This window comes from Rhipicephalus microplus, unplaced genomic scaffold (genome assembly GCF_043290135.1).
Source record: "Rhipicephalus microplus isolate Deutch F79 unplaced genomic scaffold, USDA_Rmic scaffold_75, whole genome shotgun sequence".
Taxonomy (NCBI): domain Eukaryota; kingdom Metazoa; phylum Arthropoda; class Arachnida; order Ixodida; family Ixodidae; genus Rhipicephalus; species Rhipicephalus microplus.
In genome coordinates, this window is record NW_027464648.1 from 912648 (window position 1) to 939176 (window position 26529).

The 26529-nt window shown below is 41.6% G+C and overlaps 1 protein-coding gene across 1 annotated transcript; it reads right to left on the reverse strand.

Moving 5' to 3' along the window:
• Positions 1-3882: 3882 nt before the first annotated feature.
• On the reverse strand, positions 3883-9221 carry LOC142790182 (amine sulfotransferase-like). The gene is made up of 3 exons (XM_075885180.1): positions 9144-9221; positions 6902-7377; positions 3883-5356 (listed from the first exon to the last, which is right to left on the reverse strand). The coding sequence occupies exons 2-3, from the start codon at positions 7355-7357 to the stop codon at positions 4871-4873; spliced, it is 942 nt and encodes a 313-aa protein (XP_075741295.1). The 5' UTR covers positions 7358-7377; positions 9144-9221; the 3' UTR covers positions 3883-4870.
• Positions 9222-26529: the final 17308 nt, after the last annotated feature.

Below are 26529 nucleotides of genomic sequence, written 5' to 3' on the forward strand. Positions count from 1 at the left end.
TGCGCAACATTTGCTGCTGCCGCCAAGGAAACTAAAGACGAGATTCTTATCTGCTGGCACCTTGTGGAAAGGACCGCTTGGACATTAATTTGATAGAGACGTTTACTTGTTTTTTTTTCTCCTGTCACAGCACCCCGGGGTTTATACTCGAACTCACCATTCTAACACTCTCACAGTACAATCCAAAAACCTCGTCTTCCTGTCGGCTGTCGTTGAACGTGGGAGACATAGAGTCTTCCCTCTTCGGATATTCGTCGAAGAACCACCGCCTCTCGTTGCCGCTCAACTTCGTTCACTCCGGTTCCCGGAACGTACGACGTCCGGCGTCGCTGAGCCGTGGGAACGCACTCCCCGGGCACGTGCCTCCAACGCTGGGCTGACAGGCCGTCAGTATGTTTGGCCCGTGTATCGATGCCGCCGCCGCCTCTGGTTTTGGTTGCTAGAGCGGAGAACCAGTGCACTTTCCACCCTTGCTGCCAGACGGGGCTCTCGTCTCCAGAGGCGCCACCACTAAGCACCTTGGCGACGTGGATGTTAGCGTCCTTTATGGCCGACAGACAGGTGCCGTTCCGCCAATTCAGTGACACCGCTTGCGTCATGGTGTGGGCTCACTGTCAGCGGGGCGGGTAACACGGTGAACGCACCAAGTTCGAACCCGACAGCAATCGTCGACCCCAGCACATTTGCTGTGAAACTTCTTATGCACGCATGTGCTGCACAAGTTAGCCGGATATGCAGCTACCAAAAAAAAAAAAGAGATACAATTCGTCTTATTCAGACATTTATCCTCTAAGCAGACAGCAAGTGAGATTCCTCGGTGCACACCGCACCGAGGAAACCACCGCGTCGACGAGTCAGACAACACTGCTACCTCGAGAAATGCTTCAACAGTCGTCGCAATTGGTCTCGCCCGGGTTTTCCTAGGCCAGACAACTGTGACACGGGCTGCTTCAGGACACATATTCAGCAGTCGCCTTCGCCGCCACAGCAGTACCCTTTCTAGAGCCACACGCGACGTCACGGGACTAAAATGTCCCAGAAACGAATTGGGACGACCATTGAAAGCGACTACATGCAACACAGGGCGTCATTGGCTCACATGTGCGCTTGTGTGGCACGTGTGTGCGCGTGTTTATACGCAGGAACACCGGCCGTGTGTACGGGTCTTTGGTGATTGGCCGCGCGCACGTGTGCGAGTCTGTACATGCCACAACAGTCGTGCGAAGCGAACGTTTGAATTTCCGTGACATAATGTACCACGAGTGTGATCCACAGTGTTGGTGTGGTGAATAGAATACTTGAAACTGTTGCCTTTATTGCATATGCTCGGAGGTATCGTAAGTTGATTTAATATCGTCTACCATTGCCTCGCGGCTAAATTAACGTAGCCCGCGGCACGTCGTTGGTGGAGCTCAGGGGAGTGTGATGAGTCGGTAACATTTTGAAAAGGGCGTGGTGAACACTCAATACGAAGACGGCGTCCCAGCAGCGGTGCGCCATGCGTGAGGTGCTTTCGTAATGAAACAAACGTGGCTGATGCCACTTTTTAGGAATAAGTAAAACATGGAAGTGAAATGTCTTTGCAGAGGTAATTAAGCGTTCATGGAGCATTGTTTCGCCCCAAGGCCGAAGAAATGAATGCGACAGCAAAAAAGTGCAATGTCACGCCAAGAATTGGAAGCAGCGCGAAACCTGCAGCGTACACATCAAGCAGCAACACCGATGGTTAGAGTACTATACGAGCATGAATAAACTTTTCTGTCAATTTCCACTGGAGAACTATCACGCGTTACAGTGAACCAACGGACACCCGTCCATTCATGCGTTGTCCGCCGAATCTCCGTGTTGTACATAACCTAATGCGCTCATCTACGTCTCGTCTCCTGTTTTTTAGACTCCTCCCCGAACCTTCGCAATGTCTATAGATCGCACTTCTTTCGAATGTGAGACTGTTCGGTGACTCGAGGAGTTCAAAAAAAATCAAGACGCATCAAGGGTAGAGCGTCGAAGAGCAGCGGACGCCGAGCAAAAAGCTGGCCAAGCGCGAGCTCGTGACTATAGTGCTACTACTGACAGAGTGGCTTGCTCGCTTGCTCGTGGGCTTTGTCATCGTACTCCCTTCGCTACAGACAGACAGACAGATGGAGAGACAGACAGACAGACAGACAGACAGACAGACAGACAGATAGACAGACAGACAGACAGACAGACAGACAGACAGACAGACAGACAGACAGACAGACAGACAGACAGACAGACAGACAGACAGATAGATAGATAGATAGATAGATAGATAGATAGATAGATAGATAGATAGATAGATAGATAGATAGATAGATAGATAGATAGATAGATAGATAGCTAGATAGATAGATAGATAGATAGATAGATAGATAGATAAAAACTAACGAAAGTGGGTGTTATCCACGATAAATTGCACTTTTGCACGCTTAGGCTACAGTGAAACGGTCATTCCAGTTTTCTTCGTGTGCGAAAAAAGGTGACGCAACAATTTTTTTTTTTTGCTTCTTGCAGACGAAGACGAAAGCATTCGTTAGACAAGAGCCAGAGTGACTGCTTCAAAATCGGGAAATAAAGACAGTGTTGCGCTTTTAGAGTTGAGTTTGCAGTAAAATAACACATCTGGCTTGTATTATTGAGAATTGCCCATCTAAATAACGTTTATTGTGAATGTTCGTCGTGGGGTTTGTGAATTAGCAACGCTAACAATTCACTAACGATTTTTCTTGTCACCCACTGTTGACATCTGAAATACGCGCGTAGTTTCAGCCTATACAAAAACTTTTCGCTTAGGCGGTATTGAGTTGCCCTCTATCGAACAGTCTTGTAGGTAAAACGGTGTAGTTCTAGCTAGTGCCGCGACGTGGCGGTAGTAAGCATCATTTACAATAAGCGTTATAGCTCCTGCAATACGAGCAACATCTGTGCGCAATTGAGTGTGCCTTACGGTTTAGTTGCGAAATTTGGAATGTGAGTACGATTCACACAGCAAGGAAGTCGGATTGAATATGAAATATATGAAATATTTCTGGCCAGGTATTGTTTCTCATGTGCACTTAAGTTTAAATACACAGCCGATTTCGCATTACAAATTTGTCCCCGTGTGACTCTGTTATAAGGGCGTTTTATCTGAATATTTGAGTTCAGTTGCGAAACACGCTGCCCTCTACGCTACCACGTTAGGCGTGCTTATAAACTTCGAAGCCTAGAGTTTGAATAGGGTCAATTATATGCTATCATACACGCACTTTACAGAGCATTTTGTGCAAATTCTTGTGTGAATAAGTTAAGCTTCTAAGAATTAAATGTATCCTGGAGTCATGGAGAACACCAGCACGTATAACCATGATGTTTAAAAAGTGAAATTTTTTGTGGTTTTCCCTGAGATCATCTGACATCAGCGCTGAGAAAGTGAGAGTGCAATGTCAGTTTCATATAAACTTCACCCTTGTTAATCCACAGTCGTGCCATTCACGTCATGTTGTTATACTTTCTTAAAAAAAATAACCAAAAGATTATTCCGCAACATAGCGGGTGCTGGAGCTCCCACTGCTTCGACTTTTAGCTCTGCTGTCATTTTAAGTTGTTCTGGTATATATACTTTGACAACCTTGCTTTAAAAGAAATTTCACAATTCTTCCAGCAATGTAAAGTGGCGTATTTCATGAAAAAGCACGTTGAGTAAGACATATTCGTTCAGGGTAAAACGTATGTGTTTTATACTAAAGAAAACATGTAGCCATTCTTTTGCAGTTATCGGTGCGTTACATCTCAACATGATGATGTATTTGCGGGCAACCTAAAGCTAGCAATTTAGCGCGAAATGCAACATCGTCGTGACAAAAATACATACAGTCATGCTTGATTGGTTGATAGTTTTATTGGAATTGTAACGGTGATAAGTTTGGTTATAATAAGTACACATCATTCTTTCATGAAAGCATATGCTAAGAGTCGCTCATTGATTAGTTATATATGAATTGTTTAATTTTGATAATATTTGTCTGCACACTACAGCACAATTCATAATGTGTGAGAGATGGGAGAAACCGCGGTATATATACTTAAACGCATCGCGCAAGTTATAATGTAATACATACGAAAGTAATAGAAACTTGCTCTGGGGTATGGCTTCAGTGAGTTTAATGCAATGCTAAAATTTGTGTTCAGTAAATAGGGTAAATATATGGGAACTTCTATTCTACCAAGTGGTAGCGTAATCCACCGCGGTGGTCTAGTGGCTAAGGTACTGGGCTGCTGACCCGCAGGGCGCGGGTTCGAATCCCTGCTGCGGCGGCTGCATTTCCGATGGAGGCGGAAATGTTGTAGGCCCGTGTGCTCAGATTTGGGCGCACGTTAAAGAACCCCAGGTGGTCGAAATTTCCGGAGCCCTCCACTACGGCGTCTCTCATAATCATATGGTGGTTTTGGGACGTTAAACCCCACATATCAATCAATCAATCAATCAAAGTGGTAGCGTAAACAGTTTGCGTAGAACGAAATAAACTGGAATTCGAGAAAGTTATTTCATGCATACCGAGGCTGCATGAGAGCGATAAGGCTGTAACTTGGGTAGAAAAAAGCGCAATGAACCATTATTCTGCGCTTGGAGCCCCGTCCAACGTGCTTCTGACTACGAATTTTCTACCGCTGTCCTGAAAATAAAGTTGTATTCTTCTTTTTCACGTGAAAATGTTGTGTCTTCAATTAATTTCTTTTCTCGTGATGCCGCCATTATTTTGTTCGCGTTAGGGCAACCTATTCACCCTGAAGTGTTCACTGAATTAGGCAATTACTGTGTTCATGCTACATTGGCTTTCCTCGTTCTATGCTTTCCATGGGTGATCCCTTATGGCAGACGCAGGTCATCCCAAAGTGACATAACATCACTTCCTTGAGTCCTTTCAGTGATCCACTTCTTCGTGCGAGCTATCTGTTCATGTGTGAAGTATTCTTTCCACTCACCCACTAATCCTTTCCGAACAAATTGACCACCTTCGTGCATCTCTGCATTCCCCTCGGATGCCTTCTCAGTCGTGTCAAGCCTCTGAAGGTACTTCTCTGACACATTCTCAGCAATCTTTTTCGATCGCGCGCTCACGTTCTCTTTTAAAATAGCCCTCATGCTCTCCATACTGCAGTTTCTCAGTATTTTCTGAACAACAGTATCATCCCTACAAGTGGCAGCATGTTCCGGACCAAGAAAATGTGCGATCTTCAGAACCATTCTTTTGGTGTCAGCCTTGAGCTGTTCATAAGTGATGAACAGTATGTTGGGCTGGTGGCGGTGTTCGTACCAGGGCAGTACATGGTCGAAGTAGTCCCCATAAAAAGCCTGAAAACGTAGAAACACAAATGACACGCTTCATTTGTTACCCTTTTTATCACAGATCACTTCCCATCTTATGCCTTTCACAGCAATTTGACTACGAGCACATAAGGTTACGTGCTGTTCAGGCATTGTGCCACATCCATAATGCACCGGTGCTGATGACGCTGGCATACGACTGGTTTTATGAAATTGTGCTCGCAATTACCCGTATTTGATTTTTTTTTTGCGCCGGTCTAGCTGCTGCACATGTTTTTAAACTTTCGCACTGGTGTTGTGTATATCTAATGCAAACGTTGCATCACTGTTTAAGCATACACGTCACTAAATTTGTGAAACTCAGAAGTAATCAGCACATTATATCCCATATGCAAATGTAACTTCTTTTCATGTTGCGCAACGTGAATAAGTGAAATTCTTAAACATTTAATTCAGAAGTAAAATAATGTCCTTAGAATGTTTCCTCGACAAGACTGCCTGCAAGCGCCGTTCAGCCTTCCGAAATATTGGGAATTTTGTGCACAGCATAACACCTACTTCCACCGTATGTCCACAGCATTCGCACTATAGATGTAATATGCTAGGCAGTGGACGGCACGGACTTCGTAAGCCACTCATGCTGCGCATGCAATGACGAATATATCTCTTTGAGTGCTTTTTGCTTTTGTACGTGAAGGCTACTCTCACTGTACGGCCATATGAACTTTGATTTCTTTGTGTTCTTAACGAACGCTCTGCTTAGATCACGCAGCCTTGTTTAGCTTTACAAACCTCGATAATTCCTTTGACTACTCAAAATTCATGAACGTTTTTGTGAAGGATTAGTTATAAAACGTTATTTTTCTTTGAATAAATAGCCACAGCCTTTCAAAAGCTGCCTTTACAGTAATCTGAGTTAATAATAAAGGAAAACTATGAATAAACCACGCCTTATTTCCCTGCTGAAACACCTATTGAAACGTATTCACATGCAAAGAAAATCTAAATAAAAAAGCAAGATGCCAAAGAACGTTATACATATTTTTTTTTTCAGAAATAATGTGTGTCACTATGTTTGGCTATGTTTAGGCTGTCAGCCTTACGTTGTATCATATGTGAGTATTTTTATACCATTGATCGCTATGGCAAACTCCACTCGGCTGTTTTGTAAGGCACTTTGCTTTTGATTGGAAGCCGAAGCAAAGCAGGCAAAAGTTCATGTTCACTACAAAAATATTTAAAGAATGTTATACTTAATTCAACGCGTGCACTCTTCCGCCGATTTTTATTCACATTAATTCAGGCCAACACCAAAATTTTGTTGTGCCTGACTCGTATGCTTTTTCGTGTTCTTGAAATTCACGATTTCACATTTACTTATTCAAGAAAATAGTAATTAGTTAGGTTACTAAATATTAAAAAGCATTCCTTTGTGCTATGGCTATATCTCGCGGCCGGCAGTTTTCAAGTTGTGTTCGCAGAACACAAGACTGCATATTGCGTTGAATTGAAAAACTTCATGTCTCTGCCTGTCTATATACTTCAAGAATTAAGCCAAACTGAAAAAATTACCTTTCCTGACAGAAAAAGGCGCAGAAACTTGTCGAAAGAAACATCCATGTATGTCTTTGGAGTCAGGCCTTTCAGGAAGTGGTACATGGAGACGGCACAATCATAGGGATTCCGGGCCACGTAGACGTACTTAGCCTGGTCGACCGGCGGAAAGACTTTGTACGGAAAGTGAGTTGCTATGGGGCCTGTCCTGCATGAGTCTTCCACCACTGTGGCCCCAGTTACTTCAAGAAACGGAGACCTCAGCCCCAGTTCTATCATATCTTTAGGTTGCTGGCCTCTTGTCATAATGTTCCAAATAATGAACTGTGTCCAGTTGCTGCCGCTCTTGGGATATGAAACCAAAATAATGTCTCCGCGTCGAGGTTTATAATTTTTTGCCGAGCGGAGCGATTGCTGGTTGTATAAGTCTAACAATGGCAGTCCATCAAAGTCCTTGTACAGTTCTTCGTCCATTGTAGTGATGACCGTAATTCCTGCACATAAGATAACATTTAAGTAAGGAGTGCAAATGTCACGCCTGTATTGCATCACGCTTTTTTTAAGTGATAGTACTTTCGATGCCCTGTTAGTTTCTAATGGTGGTTGCTAAGTTTGCGGCGGTTCATGAGAGAATAAAGATACGTCGTACTGTAGTTTGGTTTAAAAAAAAACGGGTTTTAAATGTGTAAAGTTTGGCCTAGTCAGGTGACATTTCTTCTAACGTCACCTTATGCCATCATCACCACGACAATCTTGTATTGCTGCACAAATTTAGAAATAAAATAAATAAAAATAAACAACAATAAAATAAAGTAGGCGCTGATTGCTTTCACTCATGCTGCTGATGCAGAGGTTGCAAAACTGTGATAAAGCAATTTGAGCTAGGTGTTACTACTCCACTATACAGATGCGTAGGTCATTCTTACATCAAAATACTAACGTAAGGCTAAAGGCATCAGAAGTCAAAGCAGTTAAATTAGTTTTTATTTCCAGAAACACAGAAGAAGTACTCTGAAACGTTATACGATGCAAAGTTTTCAAGCTCGCTTGTAGGGTCACCCCTAACATTGACTGCGCAATTTAAGTGCAACAATGAGATGCAACGATAGCAATGTTATTCGTCTTCTAACTTTATGTGCCTCACATTGGAAGCCTTGGTAACTCAAACGGACATGAAAGCAATATTCGTAAATAACCGAAGCGTTAATTTTCTCTATCAAGGACCGTTAAAGCACTTTTGTGGGACTTCAAGGCGTTATTTCGCAAGTTCTTTATTATATCGCCGCTGCAGAAGCTTTTGTCTTTGTGACGCCGGTGATATTCAGTTGAAGCGGAGGTTGAGCACACGTTTTATGTTTGAATCTGGGGAGAAAATTCTGTCTACGTTGCTTTGCGAATCAATTACATACTTCGCGGTCCAGACTGTCACACATAATTTAGGACATTTTTTACTGAGGGCTGCTTCAGAATATACTGCACTAAACAAGTCGCGGGACACCGCTTTTAAGCGCGTAGTAAAACTAACTTAGGTACGCATGTGCTGTAAATGTAATGAACGAGCATTAAAGGCAGTCAGACAATTGATGCAGTATGAACTCCTCATCTAACTAAGGTTACACGCGCATGTTTGCTGCTTTCTTGCATTTTAGAAAGATTTGTTATTGGTAGACCTAGACAGCTAGCTTATCGTAGAGTGATCATTTATTACATCACTACAACGAGTAAGTACTTGAGAAATATCGATTAGGACATGGTTTCTTGAAGTTTTCAAGCTAATGTTACATGTATAACTGCTAGTGCCATCGAGACGTGTAGTTGAAATTGTTGTAGGATCAAATTGCTGAAGAGCTCAGGAGTGTTACGCAAATAACATACTAGTCATTTTGTATCTTTTGTACGGTAATTTTATGTTTGCCACATGTGTTTCTCATCTGATTTACGTTGTCCATGCATAGAATGAACGAAATAATGTCAGAAAATTCACGAAGCTTTACTTATTGTAGTGTTTTTTTTTCTGAAAGTGCAACTGCAACTAATCCTACAGTACGAAGTTTTTGGGTATTGCAAACAATTAAAACATATGTATTTGCAGTACTAAGCCTGAATTTACGTGAAATGTTGGTTACGATAAACGGTGAAACACATAATTCTTATGAGAAGCGTTCACCAACAACTATTCAACGTAAAAGTACTTGAAAGATGACATACAATATAACAGTTCTCTATGTTAGGCCAAATTTGCTAAGAGAATGGCACTTACAAATAAGGCTTCTACGTTGCTAGCCACCAGCACCCACCTCTACAGCAGCTCAACTGCCGAGAGCAAGAACGTGTCGAAGCGCTGCTATCTGCTACATTCAACAGCGTCAATAAAGTGTTATCACATTGTTCATCTTAAAAAGGAGCCGGAGTCCATTCAAGCAGAGATATCAAGAAGGAAACAAGACAGGCATCGCATTACTGCTGGAGAAGGCGTACATCATTATAGCACGACATGTGCAGACAGATCTATTCAACATTAATTGAGTACGAAAAATAATAAAACGTAGCTTTACGCTCAAGATATAGATATTTGTTGTTGAAGGAGAACGTCGTGCAATCGCGGTATGATTACAAGGCGCGCAATAGTTGAGTGCTCCGAACATTTTGAGCATGTGAGGCTCTTAAACGTGGACTTAAATATTAGTGCGTGGACCTCAAGCATTCTTGCTTCTGTGTGATCACAGGAGTACAGACAAAGAAATGTCACGATTTTTTTTTTTTGCGGAATGTTTATGTGTGCTGGGGATTTCTCTCACAAAAGAGAAATCCACATTTGTTTTTAAAAAAATCCTCAAATAATTCTAAAAAAAAAAGGGTTTTTATCAGCAGATGGAAAAAGCTGATCTTGAAAATTTCATATTTTACTGATTTTTAGGCCTATCACTGAACATTCAGGGCATTTCGGCCAACAGAAGCCATTTGTTATAAGTTCACACAACTTGTTCTGTGGGTCTAAAAGAATTTAGGTTTACATCAACGAGAGTACATTTTTTGTTGACAATAATTGATTTTTGAGCAACTGCTTCTTACTGACCTACAATACAAGAGTCTCTTTTTCGCGAAGGCTGCTGAAGGCAAAATATTTCCATAAAATTTAACAAAAGTATCATGCTCATTCAGCAAAAGCTTTTCATCCACATTGTATATTTATTTCCTAGTAAAACTGCAAAAAATGTGATGATTGCAAACTTGGTGAAAATAGCAACACCAAGGAGCGTTTTAAACATAATCAGTGTCGAGTTTTATGAAAATGAAGAAAAATGTTCGACCAAGATGGTTAAAGATCTCAGTGTGCTGCGAAAACATATCGCAATATTTTATTTAACTAACAATATTAGGCATATTTAGTCCCCATATTTCATTTAACGACTTCATGCGGCACTTTTATGATAAGATATGATAAGATAAGATTACAATATGTAGTCTCTAGTTGACTTGCTCCTCCTCGTGAAGACTAGTGACCCAGATTTCCCCCCCTTTTTTCAATTTGGATTAACAGAAACATGAGTGTGAATTTGCGGGACACCTGTGTCTTCTCAGGCATACGGTGAGGCAAGAGACGCGTGAGAGTGCATAAATTAAAAGAGCACTATAATTGAAGACCTCAGTCAAGACGGGAAACAAAAGTTGGTATAACTGCTAAACCCAATGAGAGCTTTTGAGGATGTAAAGTTTCGTAGTGTTCACTACAGCGTATGTTTTCCCGTTGCGATTTGGCGAAGTAACCATTACAACATTCTGTAGGGAGTCAAGTGGACCACCGCATTTGCACATTTCAGTGATGCGCAGCATTAAACCACCGACAAGTTTCGTAATCCACACGCTCTCGCATCTGGTGAAACTATGCCGCGGAATTTCACATTCGTCCGGAGGCTCATCCCAGTAAATGAAATTCTTGTGGAGATTTTTTTTTGATTAAATATGCCGGTCTAATTACTGAAGTGTCTCCACGATGAAACACCTGCTTGCCACGCAGAAGGCTCACGTTAAAATTTTGCCTGAACTAGCCATTTCATTATTTCTATAATTGCATCAATTCCTTATTTTATCTTACAAGCAATACCAATTTTTATCACAATCTGCGAGGCAACCAGCACCGAAGAATGTTAACGAAACAAGCTCTGTAGCGGTAGCTCTTTCAGGTGCATATTTCTGAAGTGTGCAAAACGAAATATAGAAAATGTACCATCAAGACAGGTGTCCTGTTACTTCAAGTCATCTTGGTCATTGTGATAGTGTTTCAAAAGGGGGTTACAGCTTTCTGAAATACATAATAAGATTCTGGATTCAGGACCTGCATCGACTTTGCTTTCTCCAACTTTCAACTGAAACCTCTAATTCAAGATCCCCTCGTCACATACTTCATTGATCACAAAATTGTAATCTTCAAAGAAAAATGCGTCCCCAAGTTCTTCGATCAGCAATGTAATGCTTCTCTATACTCTCACTAACATGTAAATATACGTCTTGTGTATATATAGGTGTACATACGATCACCCATATAACAACGTGTCACGTCTTTATATGAAAGCAGATTACTTGTATGGTGGATTTACGGGTTCTCCAAATTATTTCTGAGCAAGCTCCCGTGCCATCGATCACTTCGTGAAGATGGCAGATATTGATTTTAATATTATCGCCCCCAGTTTTTTTCTTTCTTCGCAAACATCAAATCGAAATAGTTTTCTGCCCGATGGTACATTTTCTTAATTGATAACCGGTTTTTGGTTGCTTAACCAGCATCTAAAATATGCATAGTTAACAGGTGCACTGCGTAACCTTTAAGCAGTACCAACGAATATGCTTGGTCGAGCTACCCCGTTAAAATTGTGCGAACCGTGCTTGCTTTGCATAAACTTTTTCGTATTGACCACCCAACATGTTCTAACGTAGCCGTTCTTTAAGAAGCACTACCTGTAACGATCTCTCGAGTACCCATCAGCTTGTGGATGTTTTGCTTTTTTTATAACAAGGGTGACCACAAAAATGGGCGAGAACAAGCAGGGTGACGCTTATTTCCCACTACGAAGCACAATCACAAAGAATGGGACGACAGGACGCTTTGCTCTGTGTCCTTCATAGTGCGCCACATGAAGATTAAAAATTTGTCCGATATCACGTATCTGGGAATTACCGTTACGCGAAGCGGCGTAGGGAAAGGGACCGTGTTGAATTTTTTTTATTAAGAGACGTCGTGAAATGACGCTAAATACATGTACAAATGTTGCACGCGCAGGCATAAGGGGAAGAGTTGCAAATGTTTATATAACCAGTTATTTGAACTTGTGCAACGATGCCAACTGGAACATGCTTATTAGCAACACCAGAAGCTGATATGAATTGTTGATGCTCAAGAAGATGCTGGCCCTCGACACTGCTACATAAATCGACTTCAGCGCATGGCAACTAACCACAATTGTCGTTAACCCGATATGACGGTAGTATCAAAGGAGTACATACGTAATGTTTATTAAATTGAGTGGGCAGCATTGCAACCACTATCGACGTTTCACGATGATTATCGTCTATTTGAAAAGCAGTTCTGAGACCTGGCGTAGTTCCGTAGTAGAATGCTTGACTGCCACGCACAAGGCTTGGGTTCAATTCCTGCTGGGACCCTGAAATTTATTATTTGCATTTGTCGGAGGGTCAACACTGACTATGTCTCTTTCTTCTTAACACAGACATTTATTCTATGCCATCGCCGGATGGACGCTACCGATGTCGGATAATGCTTAAGGTTCACGCATTAAAATTGCCCGAATGCGTTCTCGTCGTTGCTGGGTAGATAAAAAGTCTCAATCACCTGTGGCACATAGCCGCCCGTGGGTATGCTCCACTGTCTGGCGGGAAGTGTTTGACGACATACGCAACGGGATTAGTAACATTATCCATGACTTGAACAGCGCCTCATATTCGTCAAGCTATCTTACCCTCCCATGCTGATTTTGGTTTACGCCAAGTTAAGCGCGAGACCACGAGAGCACCCAAACGTAAGGTGCGAGATAGATAGATAGATAGATAGATAGATAGATAGATAGATAGATAGATAGATAGTTAGATAGATATATAGATATTTAGATAGATAGATAGATAGATAGATAGATAGATAGATAGATAGATAGATAGATAGATAGATAGATAGATAGATAGATAGATAGATAGATAGATAGATAGATATGATCAATGTCGCAGAAGTTCGCTAAGAAATGCTTCGCATTGAAAACCTTAATCTTTTATTATATCAAGCCCAAGTGTTTCAGTGTCCTAACCCCAAACAAAATAGTATCGCATTGTTGTGGGTGCACATACTATGCTGTTCACCAGTCTTTATTTCATTATTATCTTCCTACCCTCTCCTACTCTTCAGTGTAGTTCGCTGACAGCATCGGACTAGCTCCGCAATTACAGAATACATACGTGTGCTGAAAATAACGCTTGATTGCGTATGGGAGTCTACAACCACTCTTGGTTTGGTGTTTTATGGTTGGTTTACAGAAAGTGCGGTTTCAAGATAATGTGCCTAATCAGTGAACGAGGTAAGAAAATTCAAATAAAAGTTTCTCGGATATTTATGTACCGAACACTCTTTTTGGAGGTTCTTCGACCATGACGCACTTAGTAATTTATCTAAGCTCGCGATATTTGTTTTTGAATTTACACTATACGGTGAGCAACCCAGATTAGAACAAACCATAAAAGGAAAATGCATGCACTCCACACACGCAGGGCGAATTCTAGACGTCCAACAAGAAAAAGAAAAGATAAGCGGGCCTCAAACAATTGCATCCTAAAAGACAATCTCGCAATGGTCGTGTATGTTCTTTTGAAAGCTCGACACATTGCCTAAATGACCGGATGATCCAACAATAGAAAACGATGCCTAGAAGCTTGGGCTTTAAAAACCTCTTCTAGAACACAATCAGTAGCCACACTGGCATTCTTATTGAAAGTTGGTGCAGCGCATTGGGTTGGAAAATTGCCTTGTTCTTGGTAATGATTTCAACATTTCGAAACTGTATACGCGGGACGTCCTATATTCAGTTTTTCACATCAAAAATGCAACGGCTCCTCACTAAGACGATAAAAAAACTGCGTTGTTAATACCAGGAATGTAACCAAAACATATTTTCCTTTGGTATCACTTTCACTTGTGTATGCGCAGATTTTGTTAGATGTTCTAAGGAAAACCACCAGATTTGTTTTTTTAGGTTCCAAGCAGTTCAGGGGTACGGCGATTGTCGTCATGTGTTATGTAGTCACGTTATATTCAAAACGAGTCTGGGCGATTAAAATTTGGGTAAATCCCACTACTTGCATTCCACCCATTGAAAACGCAGATAGAGAGAGAAAACGCAGATAACAAATAGTCGATGAAGTTTCTGGAGCCAGAACACCTAACATGGTTGAGAGTACAGAAACAGGGCACATAGGGACGACGAAGATGAACCCTAGGGTAGGCTGCATTTCGATGCAATTTTCTAATGACGTTAGTAGATTAGAAAAACAATCACCACGTGACTAGTGTCAGGCTTGGCGCCACGAGTTCCTCATCAAAAAAATCTCACCGCCGAAAAGCTAGCTCACCATGACGATACCCCAATCACGAAGCCGATAGTCCTGTCGAACTAGACCCAACATCGTCTACGGCTGCTGCTACCAACGGCTCCCTCTGACAAGCGGGTGCCAAGCGTTAATCCACTGCCGCCCCTAGCGGAGACTTGCCTGGAGGAACGCGAGCGGTGACTACAGCTTCGTCGGTGGACCGCAGCGCCTCGTCTGCTGCATGCATGTACGCCACGGGTCAATCTTCAATGCTTGCGCGCCGCAGATATGGTGGCGAAGAAAAGCCTGAGCAGTAAATTTGCTCCTGCCCTGCCATGGCCGGTGAACGATGTGAGATCGATATGATGACACCAACATTAACATTGTGAAATCTCAATTCGGTAAAATTACACGTGGAGAGTGACAAGAGTTTATTCTTGGCGCACTCTTGTGTATTATGTACCTAAACGGCGTAGTATACATGCCCCGAACACCTGACAGTTATCTATCTCATTGACACAAATCTATTCTTTTCTGGGCCAGATATTCATGACCTTCAGTTTAAAGCAAATGAATTGTTACAAAATCTATCTACTTGGCTTAGGGCCAACAGGGTAAATCTGAATGCTAAAAAAATGTTTTTAGAGCTCGTAACAAAAGATACACTAACGTAAATATTAGCATTGAGGGACAGCCTATTTAACATGTTACGTCTCTTAAATTTTTTGGTATCTTCTTTCACGAATATTTAGACTGGTCTGTGAATATAAATTACATATGAAAAAATATTTCTCGAGTAGTTAGTATACCCAGCACGTTACGCCACTTATTACCAGTATGGTTAAAAAGACAGATTTTTGACTGAAGAATACATTCACACCTTCACGATTGCTTTCGGATGTGAGGAACAACAAGAACTAACTACAGCTGCTTATATGTATTACAAAATGAGCTGTATGATTAATTGAACGCCTGTCCTTTTGTTCGCACACGCCCCCCCCCTTTTTTTTTGAAAGCATGAACTGCTAGTCATTGTTATTATTATTCGATATAAAAATTAGCAATGACCTTGAAGTGTGAAGTTATATGTAACCAATTTGACATTTTGAGAAAGTTTTACCAGTGGTACCACAGCCATAGTTTAAGGCACATCAGCCTCATTGTGCCACGCCGCGGTGGTCTAGTGGCTAAGTTACTCGCCTGCTGACCCGCAGGTCGCGGGTTCGAATCCCGGCTGTGGCGGCTGCATTTCCGATGGAGGCAGAAATGCTGTACGCCCGTGTGCTCAGATTTGGGTGCACGTTAAAGAACCCCAGGTGGTCGAAATTTCTGGAGCCCTCCACTACGGCGTCTCTCATAATCATAAGGTGGTTTTGGGACATTAAACCCCACATATCAATCAATCAATTAGCTTGAATGTTGATCCGCTTGTTTTTATTGAAATAAAACATAAATAAAGGAGTTGTCACCGTTACTTGGCGACGGCTACTGATTTGCACTTGAATGTTACAAATACAATACGCTTCGTACTTACTACGGTACACAAAATATAACTTTCCTAATTTCCCACTACCTTAATGAGAATTCCATTGTGATAACAGTAATTGAAAAACCTTCCTTCATTTATGTTTTCAAAAAGAAGATACACACGTTCCTCTTAAAAACTCAGATTCATCTTTTTATCAGGTGTTACTTGCAAGCGGCCCTTACCTGTATAATTATCATTTTTTTATTTTAGCGGCTATTGTTTTGAATATTTAGGTTCTCAATATTCCTTATGTCTGAGTCACAATTATGTACACAGTTTTATGTACAAACACTTCACGTCAGAAAAACTTCTGTGTGATAGTATTCTCTACATTCGCTTTTCTCTTACATATAACAGCTAATGTATGTGTGTACACATGGGTATGGTACTTTTTCAGCCTTTCTTTGCCTTTACGCCAATCCCCTATGTAACTATGCACAAGGATTGTCTGATATACACATGAAAAATTATTGGCAGATCCAATATACCGCGGGAATCGATGATATGCGAAGCACGAATGAGGAAGGCTAATACGTCACTTTAAAATCAGCATAACGTTACAAGGTGGACGTAAGTTATGTTGTATATTACTTCAATGTGATGATTCTTATGTATGCTTATTATTCACGCCTGGTAACGCCAAACTCGTTATATGTGAAGGTAGTAAAACGGCCAAGAGCACGCCGTGAGCGTAGCATGTAGTCATGTTTTACATCGCACGCATGTCATGATCATCATGTTTAGACGTGTCATCTACCTTCGTCGTCTATTCACGTCACGTGATAGCAAATTTGCTATATGTGAAGCTTGCGAAACAGCCGCGAGTGCGCTATTTACGCAGCATGTAGTTCTTTTTCGGCACTTTTTTTTCTTCCATGGTGAGAACTACGCATGCATGTCATGATCATCGTGTTGATACGCGTCATTCACGTTTGTCGTTTATTCACGTCACGCGAAATTAAATTTGGTATATGTGAAGCTAGCGAAACGACCACGAGTGCGCTGTGGGCGTAGCATGTAGTTCTTTTTCGGAACTTTTCTTTCCTCTATTGTGAGAACTAGGCATTCAACCAGGTGCTTAAAATTCCACCACTGGTGTTGGCACAGGCAATAGTGAGTGTGATGCACAAAGCAACGAAATGTTACAATTAATACCAACACTGAAGTGTGGAAACCCTAAGTGACGACTGACGTTGATGAAAAATTTATTTATATCAGAAATAGCACGTTGCCGATAGTCCCACAATTGAGGTGTCGGCCCAATAAACGGCCCGCAAGTGCGCTTGTGCAAAACAATTTACGTTTGGTGTGAAAGGGAGAAAAACGATCATGCCGGCTTAAAGGAATAAGTGAGAGCATTAAGTGAGAAGGAATTTCTTTTCTATAGTGGATTTCATAAAGCCCTTAGTTTAGTCGTTGATGTTACTTTTTTGATGTGAATAAATTCATATACTTTTGATGGTGTCTTTTATACCTTGTCAAATTGTGCTTATATACTTATGTACGCCGGTGGTGTATTTTATTTATTGTATTATTATTTATCTTCACTAAAATAAGATGTATCAATAATTAGGCACCTGTTTCTGTATAACTATCGCGATACGTATTCATCCGTACAAGTTAATTTAATAACTATTACAGGACAATTAGACCAGCGAAAAACACAAAGACAATAATAAGAACAGTCACACCGGACAAATTTGGCACTGGACTTATACCTGGTTGTTTATTGAATAATTTCATGCAAACCCCCTCATAAATCAGCAGGGCATGCGTAAAAGCCATCTCAGCCATGTCAAACTTTCCCCTAACAGTAAGGAGCGTGAAACGTTTGAAACACCGAAATATATATATATATATATAAATAAATGTATATATATATAGGTATATATATATATATATATATATATATATATATATATATGTATATATATTTATATATATATATATATAACGCGATGCTTACCGGCTATCTAGTATCGCAAGTTTTTCGACTGTGAAAAAAAACTGAGGGTTCGCTCACGCATGGCAGTTTTCCCTCCTTTCTAATTTTCCTGGCCCTGCAGGTGTCACGCCCACTCATGTTTTACCTTTGCGAAATAATTACGATCAGTGATTTGAAATCTCTTCCCAGAAACACTGGTAGAAACTTGCCAGAGGCAAGTTTCTACCAGTGCCTGTGGGAAGGAGAAGGTGATGTTCACGCAGTCCTAATGACATGCTTTCACCTAAAGTTTCATTATGAAGCAATTTGATTGTCAAAATATTCACCAGAAAGAACCGAATCACAATGATCGCAAAGCGAAATCTGAGAGGCTGATGTTGAGATAACGCGCTCCATACTTTCAAAACTCAGAGGAGAATTCCAGCTGCGAAATTTTGCAGATGTTAACTAAACATGGCCTGTTTCCATTCGCTCTAATGAGGCACAGAAATTGGCAGCAGTGGTTTAACAGCGCAACAATGCGGCTACACTTTCGATCAAGTTAGCGCTCAGGAGACAGAATGTTCTTTAGCCTGCGGGGCCAGATGCCTCTGTTTATGCGTTCACTGGCTATGAGTGTGGGTAGCCGTGGCAAAGACAGTTAACCAGTAGCACTCCACGAGCAGGTCAACGCAAAGGTGCTGCCGCCAGTCTGGCTGTATCGCGATTGCATTCGCCCCAGGGCAATTGCGAGCGTTTAGCGAGGTGTCACATTACAGCAGAATTGGTGTTTTGAGTTTTGGATATGAAAAATAGCACACAGTTCGTCCGTTTTCCAATACGAGGCTCAATATAAATGTAAATACTATTCAACTCTATATTTTTGAAAATCGTTTACTGCTGCCTGTCCAAACGCAACACATGTTTCTTCAGGACAGGAATATTCGAACTACCACACAGAGGTTTATTTGTTTACTGAAGCGTTGTTGTCGCCAAATTCCGCTCGAGTCAAATGCCACCTTTGTCTGGCCAGCAACTTAGAGCAAGTACAATAAACTCAAGTAAAAAAAAGGAAAGGCGAAATCAGTTTATCTAATTTAGGCTGTGTGGATGCGCAGCTGTATGCCTGTGTGTGTTTTTTTGTTTGTGTTGATCACGTTGCTACAGACACATTGATCCACTTTTCTTAAAATGAAAGGAACATTCTCAGAAAAAAACTTAAGGTTTTAAGCACAGCTATAAATAATGATTCAGACGAACACGATATCATAATTTAGCACCCTAATCTACCTCATTTGTGCGTAGGCACGTGCTAAGACCATTAGACATTCTCCCTAAATTACCGGTGTTTTGCGGGCAGTAGAAGATCGATGCAAGAAATGTAGGAAGCATTGTGAATACAAAAGTCATTAGAATTTGTGCGGCAAAATCAATTTTAGTGGCACGCTTCTTGATCTTTAGGCCGCCATTTCGAACTGCCAGTTAGCCCAAGCTCCCCTCAGAATGAACACAGTACGACAGCTATCTCAACAAATCAATGCAGTGCGAAAATGCACACCCACATATGAAGCTCCGCTTTTCACGGGAAATCATCATCATCATCATCATAATCATCAGCCTGACTACGTCCACTGCAGGACAAAAACCTCTCCCATGTTTTGTCAGTTAACCCAGTCCTGTGCTTGCTGCTGCCAATTTACACCCGCAAACTTCTTAATCTCATCTGCCCACCTAACCTTCTGTCTCCCCCCTAACTCGCTTGTCTTCTCTGGGAATCCAGTTAGTTACCCTTAATGACCAGCGGTTATCCTATCTACGCGCTACATGCCCGGCCCATGTTCATTTTTTCTTTTTGATTTCAACTATGATATCCTTAACCCCCCTTTGTTCCCTAATCCACTCTGCTCTCTTGTTGTCTCTTAAGATTACACCTACCATTTTTCTTTCCATTGCTCACTGATTTGATTGATATGTGTAGTTTAACGTCCCAAAACCACCATATGATTATGAGAGACGCCGTAGTGGAGGGCTCCGGAAATTTCGACCACCTGGGGTTCTTTAGCGTGAACCCAAATCTGAGCACACGGGCCTACAACATTTCCGCCTCCATCGAAAATGCAGCCGCCGCAGCCGTGATCCGAACCTGCGTCCTGCGGGTCAGCAGCCGAGTACCTTAGCCACTAGACCACCGGGGCGGGGCTTTAATTGCTCGCTCCGTCGTCCTCAATTTAAGCTGAACCCTCTTTGTAAGACTCCAGGTTTCTGCTCAGCAGATAAGTACCGGCAAGATACAGCTGTTATATACCTTCCTCTTGAGGGATAGTGGTAATCTACCTGTCATAATTTGAGAGTGCTTGCCAAATGTGCTCCATCCCATTCTTACTCTTCTAGTTACTTCAATCTCCTGGTTTGGCTCCGTGATTATTACCTGTCCTAAGTACACATAGTCTTTTACAAATTGAAGTGCACTATTACCTATCTCGAAGCGCTGCTATTTTCCGAGGTTGTTGCACATTACTTTCGTTTTCTGCAAATTAATTTTAAGACCCACCTTTCTGCTCTCCTTGTCTAACTCTGTAATCATGAGTTTCAATTCGTACCCTGAGTTACTCAGCAATGCAATGTCATGGGCGAAGTGCAGGTTTCAAAGGTACTCTCCATTAACTCTTATCCCTAACTGTTCCCACTCTAAGCTTCTGAAAACCTCCTGTAAGCACGTGGTAATTAGCATTGGGGAGATTGTGTCCCCCTGCCTTACACCCTTCTTGATTGGTATTCTGTTGCTTTCTTTATGAAGCACTATGGTAGTAGTTGATCACCTGCAGATTTCACGGGAAATATATTTAGGTAAATATTAACATGTTTCAGCTACGTTTTTTGTGGAGGAAAACTAAACTATGATCAGGGAGATCAGGGGCAACTTAATTTGTGTGTATTTTTACATTCTGAGTTTCTCTTCTGTGCACCTGGTCTGAAGTAAAAATGTTATACGTGTAGTTTAAGTGTTACATATTTCTAAATGCATTATCACCCATAAAATTGTGTTTGCGCAAACCTGTCCAGTGTGGCTCTGTACATGTAGGAACTACTTGCTTTATGATGAAATAAGTTTAACTGCGGCCTAGGGTTGGCTAAGGGGTAATGAACAAGACAATAAAAACGCAACACCAGAGGTGAATTTGTTGATGATACACAGGTTCTTTCTCTTACCATTGTTCACTCTGTCTATGCTGCTATCCTACCCAAGAAGGGCTGTCGCCTCGTCAATCTACTCAATATAGTAGCTTTTTGAGTCAGCTCCTATCTTTCCTTTCTTCGAAGAATGAATCAATTTCATTTGATTTGATAATTCTTAAATGTGATAACAAAATAGTGAAGTGAATTCTAATGACACCGTGCTGATCACCTGTAAGTAATATATGCGTATTTAATTTTTTTGTGTTTGCGGAATGGTATTGTTTATTATGCCAAACAGGTGGTGGTGGTGGTGGTGTTGTAGCAGGCGGGGTTAGCCTGGCGTGCATGGCCGGCAATTGTTCCGCCTGAGCATCTCCTGAATTTGGAAAATGTCACCACGTGTCAGGCAGCCCAGTGTCTCGCAGGAAGTCTAACAAAATTCGTTGCACGTTCCTCCTAGTTGCCGCGGGTCCTTCAGGAAAGATGATGTCATCAACTGTCCGGTGTCTATGACAGCCTTTTCGCAAGGTGCGGATCATCGCTGCTCTTTGTGCATCAAACTGCGGGCAAAGCCAAATGAAATGTTCAATGTCCCCGATGTCACCACAGAAGGCACAGAACGGGGAAGCGTATCTCCCAGTCTTGAATGACCAGGCCGGGGTGTATGCGGAGCCGGTTCTAATGCGGTACAACAGCGTCGCTTCTTCACGAGAAAGTCCATGAATTACACATGCTTGGTGTGGAAACTTGAAGATCGCCTTGAAATGATTGCGTATCACATCTTTGTTGTTCTGGTAAGTCTTGGAAATTCTTACTTTTGGAAACGATGTACGTGCTTCGCAAGCAAGGGCATCAGCCTTTTCATTGCCCTCAATGCCAACGTGGGATGGGATCCACTGGAACTTTATATTAAAACTCTTGCCATTTAGGTGTTCGATTAGTGCCAGAGATTGCCTGGTGAACTTTTCTTGAGGTAGACCACGATGCCAATACAACAGCAGTCTTTTCAGTTTTACACATAGTGAATTTTCAATTCCAGATAGTAGATGTACCACTCTATGGTGCCATTCCGGGTGTTAAAAACTCGTACAACGTCGACTTGTGCATTGTACCCCTCCATTTAATTTTATTTGTTAGTTCTCCAATGTGTTTTAGTTATGGGCTTAGTATGCTACAGCTCATGCAGTAGCTTTTACAAAATTATTGAACAAATAAAATGCGTGTTTCGAAGTGCCTAAACTACACTTCATATCCCCCTACCTCCTTTGTGAGCATCACCGGCGAAATGCATGTACGCCAACCTTGGCACCATGCACCAAACGCCATCTAGCGTTGCGCAGTTTAGGCTAAAGACCATGCGATGATGATGATGTGTGGTGTTATATAGCGCAAGGGTCATTAAATGGCCAAAGAGCGCCAGGTCTTTGGCCATTTGAAATAGATAAGGGAAGAGATATGTACCCGATGGTTGTGGTAGGTGGCTGTAAAAACGCTTTATTATTCTTCGTGCTAAGGTAGTTAAAACATGTTAGCATTGGAATCATAAATGTGACATATTGTGTGTAGTGAGGATGAATACCATAGCAAAAATATGCTGGTAGAGCTTAGTGAGATGCCGATGTACATCATAACGACCACATTTATGGTGCGAAAGTGAGTCCTAGAATATTTCCCTGTTTTCTAACATTTTATGTGCTGTCTGTTGCTGATGTATTAGGTAGTATTTCCTTATTTCAGATGAAGTTAGGTTACATGGCGCACTTTTTACTTCTAAGCTTCAATAAATTTACGGAAAAGAAAAAAGCACAAAATCAAATATGGCAAATATGACGCGGAGTATTCGTGGCAGCATAGGGTTGTAACATCAATATATTTTTATTTGATCAGAGCCATTTGAATGACTTTAGTGGCATTTCAGCCAAAAGTCGCGGCCGAAATTTTGCAAAATTAGTTCAACTCACTCAGACGTACAATCGTACGGCTTGAAAGACCACCTAGCAATGATATTATCTCGAAGGCGTGTGGGTGACTTTTACCAGAATAAAGCTATTTTCATTATCTTGCAACTTCACCTTTTTTTTTTTCGCAGTGAAACTTTTTTTGCTTATTTTTCCTATATCTGCGAGTCACCATATATAAAATGATAAACATCATCCCCATTGATGGAACAGTGGCTACAGTGCTTGACTGGTAATTCAAAGGTTGAGGGTTCGATCCTGGCCAAGGCAATCGCATCTCGATGAAGGCCAAGTGCGTGAGACCCCTGTGCTGTGTGATGTCATTGCACGTTAGAGAACACCAGATGGTTGAAATTTTCGGAACCCTCGACCTCGGCTTCTCTCATAATTATATCATGGTTTTGGTACATAACAACAGATATGGTTGTTATTATTCTTATTATGATAAAGACCAGTGTATGACTATACTAGACGCTAAAAAAGACAGAAGATGTTAAAGTTATACAGGTGCACCAAACAGCTCAGCTGAGCGGAAAAGACATTACCTCGTCATTTTTCTGGTCGAGTAAATATGTTCGACCAGATCAATTGGTGCACAAACAGCTCCAGCCAGGAGAAGATATGGGATCAACGATAAGTGTACTAGTATATATACTAGGATGATCCTGTGCAGTGAACCGAAGCTCCATGACGCTATTGCTCCTTATCGGCGGGAGGTTCCTGCGTGCGCAATATTGACCTATTCGGACGGCTAACATTTCTGTTTGATTTGTAGGTCACAAACTTGTGTTATTCAAGCTTCATAAAACCATCTATAGAAACGTAACATCTCTAAACTTTTTCTGAAAGAGATGTATCCAGGCCACTCATCAAATGCTTGCCATCTCATCAAAGTTGTAGAGATAAAAGCTATGGATTGCCATCTTGTAAAAAATGATAAAGTTGTGATTGTGGCTACTGCTTTATTCAATATAATAAATCGATTTCATGGGGGTTTACCTTCGCAATACAAAAGTATTTTCTAGCATCTTTGTCGAAAAGCAGCTGTAAGCTGCAGGTTAAACTGTAAAGTTTCTTTTGTGAAAAAAAAAGAGAACTCAAAGTTACTATTCATGCATGGTCTTCGTGATAAGGGCATCTGTGACTACTACATACGTTCCCTAGAGAAAGTGTAGTTCGCTCAACACAACGTTTTTTTTTTAATGCAATTTCGATGAAGTTCAAAGTACTGTTTGTTCAACGAGTATGCCTTATTTGTTGCATAACTTTCTTTGCTGCTAAACTGCAAAACGTTTTCTCCTAAAAAAAAAATGCTAGACTTATTTTACTACAGCAGAAATGTGTGAATGTTTTTTTTAAAAAGAAGAGACTGCACTCATTTTACGCCTTTCATGATTACAAAGCACGTGATATCACCGTCCAACTATGGGAACGCGTCTGAAATCACAAAATGTCGCCTATTAACTAGTCACGTGACTAGAAACACGAATATAACGTAACATCTTGTCACATCACTAATATTCCGTAATATATTAACTACATAAGAAACATAAAAGAAAAGAATCTTTAATGTGAGTGGGAATCGAACCCAGTCCGCCCATGTGACATGCAGGCGTTTTACCACAAGGCGAGGCTGCTGCTGGAATGCGATCCCGAGAAAAAAAAAAAGACATCACTCTACATGACTTGTGGAAGAGGGAGGTTCCTTCACACGCGGAATATTGCGTGGCTGAAACGTTGAATCGCACCGAATGCCACGAATCTTGAATGCGCAACGAGTAGCTGCTTTAACGGCTCACCGATTGCGAATCGCTCAAACGTACGTTCACGTGTTTTCTTACGTACGCGTAGCAGGCCTTTTGACACTTTGCAAAGAGAGCAGTTATGGCGCAGTGGGGGCAATTAAGGATTGTATTCGCAGTAGACATTCGAGAATGCGAGGCTATCGATTGAGAAGGTAACGCGTGTGGCAACTGCCTACACTTTCGTATCCTAGAAGTTAAGACGAAGCTCAAGTGTCCTCCGAGTTTTCAGAATCAGTTTAAGCTTGCCAACTTTGGCTGCATAGTGATTGGCTATGTAACTATACGGCACATTTATTTGTACTTCGTAACCTCGCATGCACAAGGATACACCGCTAGGATACACCGCTACCCCATATCACGCATGCGTAACCTCGCATGCGTGATATGGGGTAGCGATGTGTCCCTGGCCTTGGCAGAGGATGTCCTAGGAGTTTTCTTATGGCGTGAACGCCGACGTCGCACTTTGGCAGCAGCCTCCCTGTCGGCGGAACCGTCTCTGGCCATCTGCCTCAGCACTTGCATCTCCTTCTTCACATTTGGGCACTGCTTTGATGACACCTCGTGAGGACCTTGGCAATTGCCGCATTTGCGATGTTCTGCCTGGCAGGCTTCCGTATTGTCTGACTCCGAGCATCGGGAGCACACAGCAGAACTTGTGCAAACAGCACTCACAAGTCCTATCTTACAACACGTCTGACTCTGAAGAGGTTTCTGCACGAACGGCCGTACTGTGTGTCGAAAATGACCAACTCTTACTTGAGTTGGGAGGCTGTCACCCTTGAAAACTAGTTTCACGCATCATGATTTCCCGAGACGGCGGGCTTGCAAGATTATAGCAGCTTCTGTCACTGGTTTGATTGGGAAATTTAAAACTTGCCGATATACTAGGCACGAGAAATTCATAAGCAAACATTTTCCGATATTCTGATTCAATTTGGAGTCTGTTTTGTCTAAGCGTCATAAGAAATTATTGAGGGTAGTATATGTATTTTCTTTCATTATAGTTGACCAGTAGAAACACACCCGAATATTCCGTTGATTGTTGCGTATACCCTTGCGTGATGCTCATTGCTGTTACCAACAGTGCCAGACAACTAAAGCAAATCATGTGAGCTTCTCAAACAGTTCCAGATGTTATACAAAACAATTTCTTGCGCACTGTGACAACGTCTGGAAGAAGCGCAAAACGAGACCAAAGTGTTGACGTATTTGAGATTAGCCTGCATATAATTTCCATGGGTTCAGCTTAAGTGCGGATGCAAATTAGCAAAGCAATATTTTTTATACAACATTATATACTTCCAAATGGCTGTAGACAAGTAACCAAAGAGTTCGGGGAAAGCAAGAAAAGATGGGAATGTTAACCGGGGCTTAACTAGGAAGCTTAACCACGTAGACGCCACATGTCCAGAGGCTTTTGATTGTTATGTAAAACGCTGCATACTTTAGATGTAAAGGAAGTCAGACTGCGCGCTTTCTTCTCCTTATGGAACCTATGCATACGTACTTTTTTTTTATGAAGACTATCCTGTAACTCATTGCGTGAGCTTTTGAAAAAAATATGGGCTGCGTCAGGTTTCAATATTATCATAGTAAGTTAGCCGGTATTTCATAGGGCACCTATCAGTTCTGTTTCATACATTTGACACTCATCAGTAATTACAGCT

What these genes read in the sequence shown, in the direction of transcription:
- LOC142790182 (XM_075885180.1), bottom strand. Translation starts at nt 7,357, where the DNA reads ATGGACGAAGAACTGTACAAGGACTTTGATGGACTGCCATTGTTAGAC. An exon ending in GCCTTTTTCTGTCAGGAAAG is followed by an intron (nt 5,357 to 6,901) that starts GTAATTTTTTCA and finishes CTACGTTTTCAG; the next exon opens with GCTTTTTATGGGGACTACTT.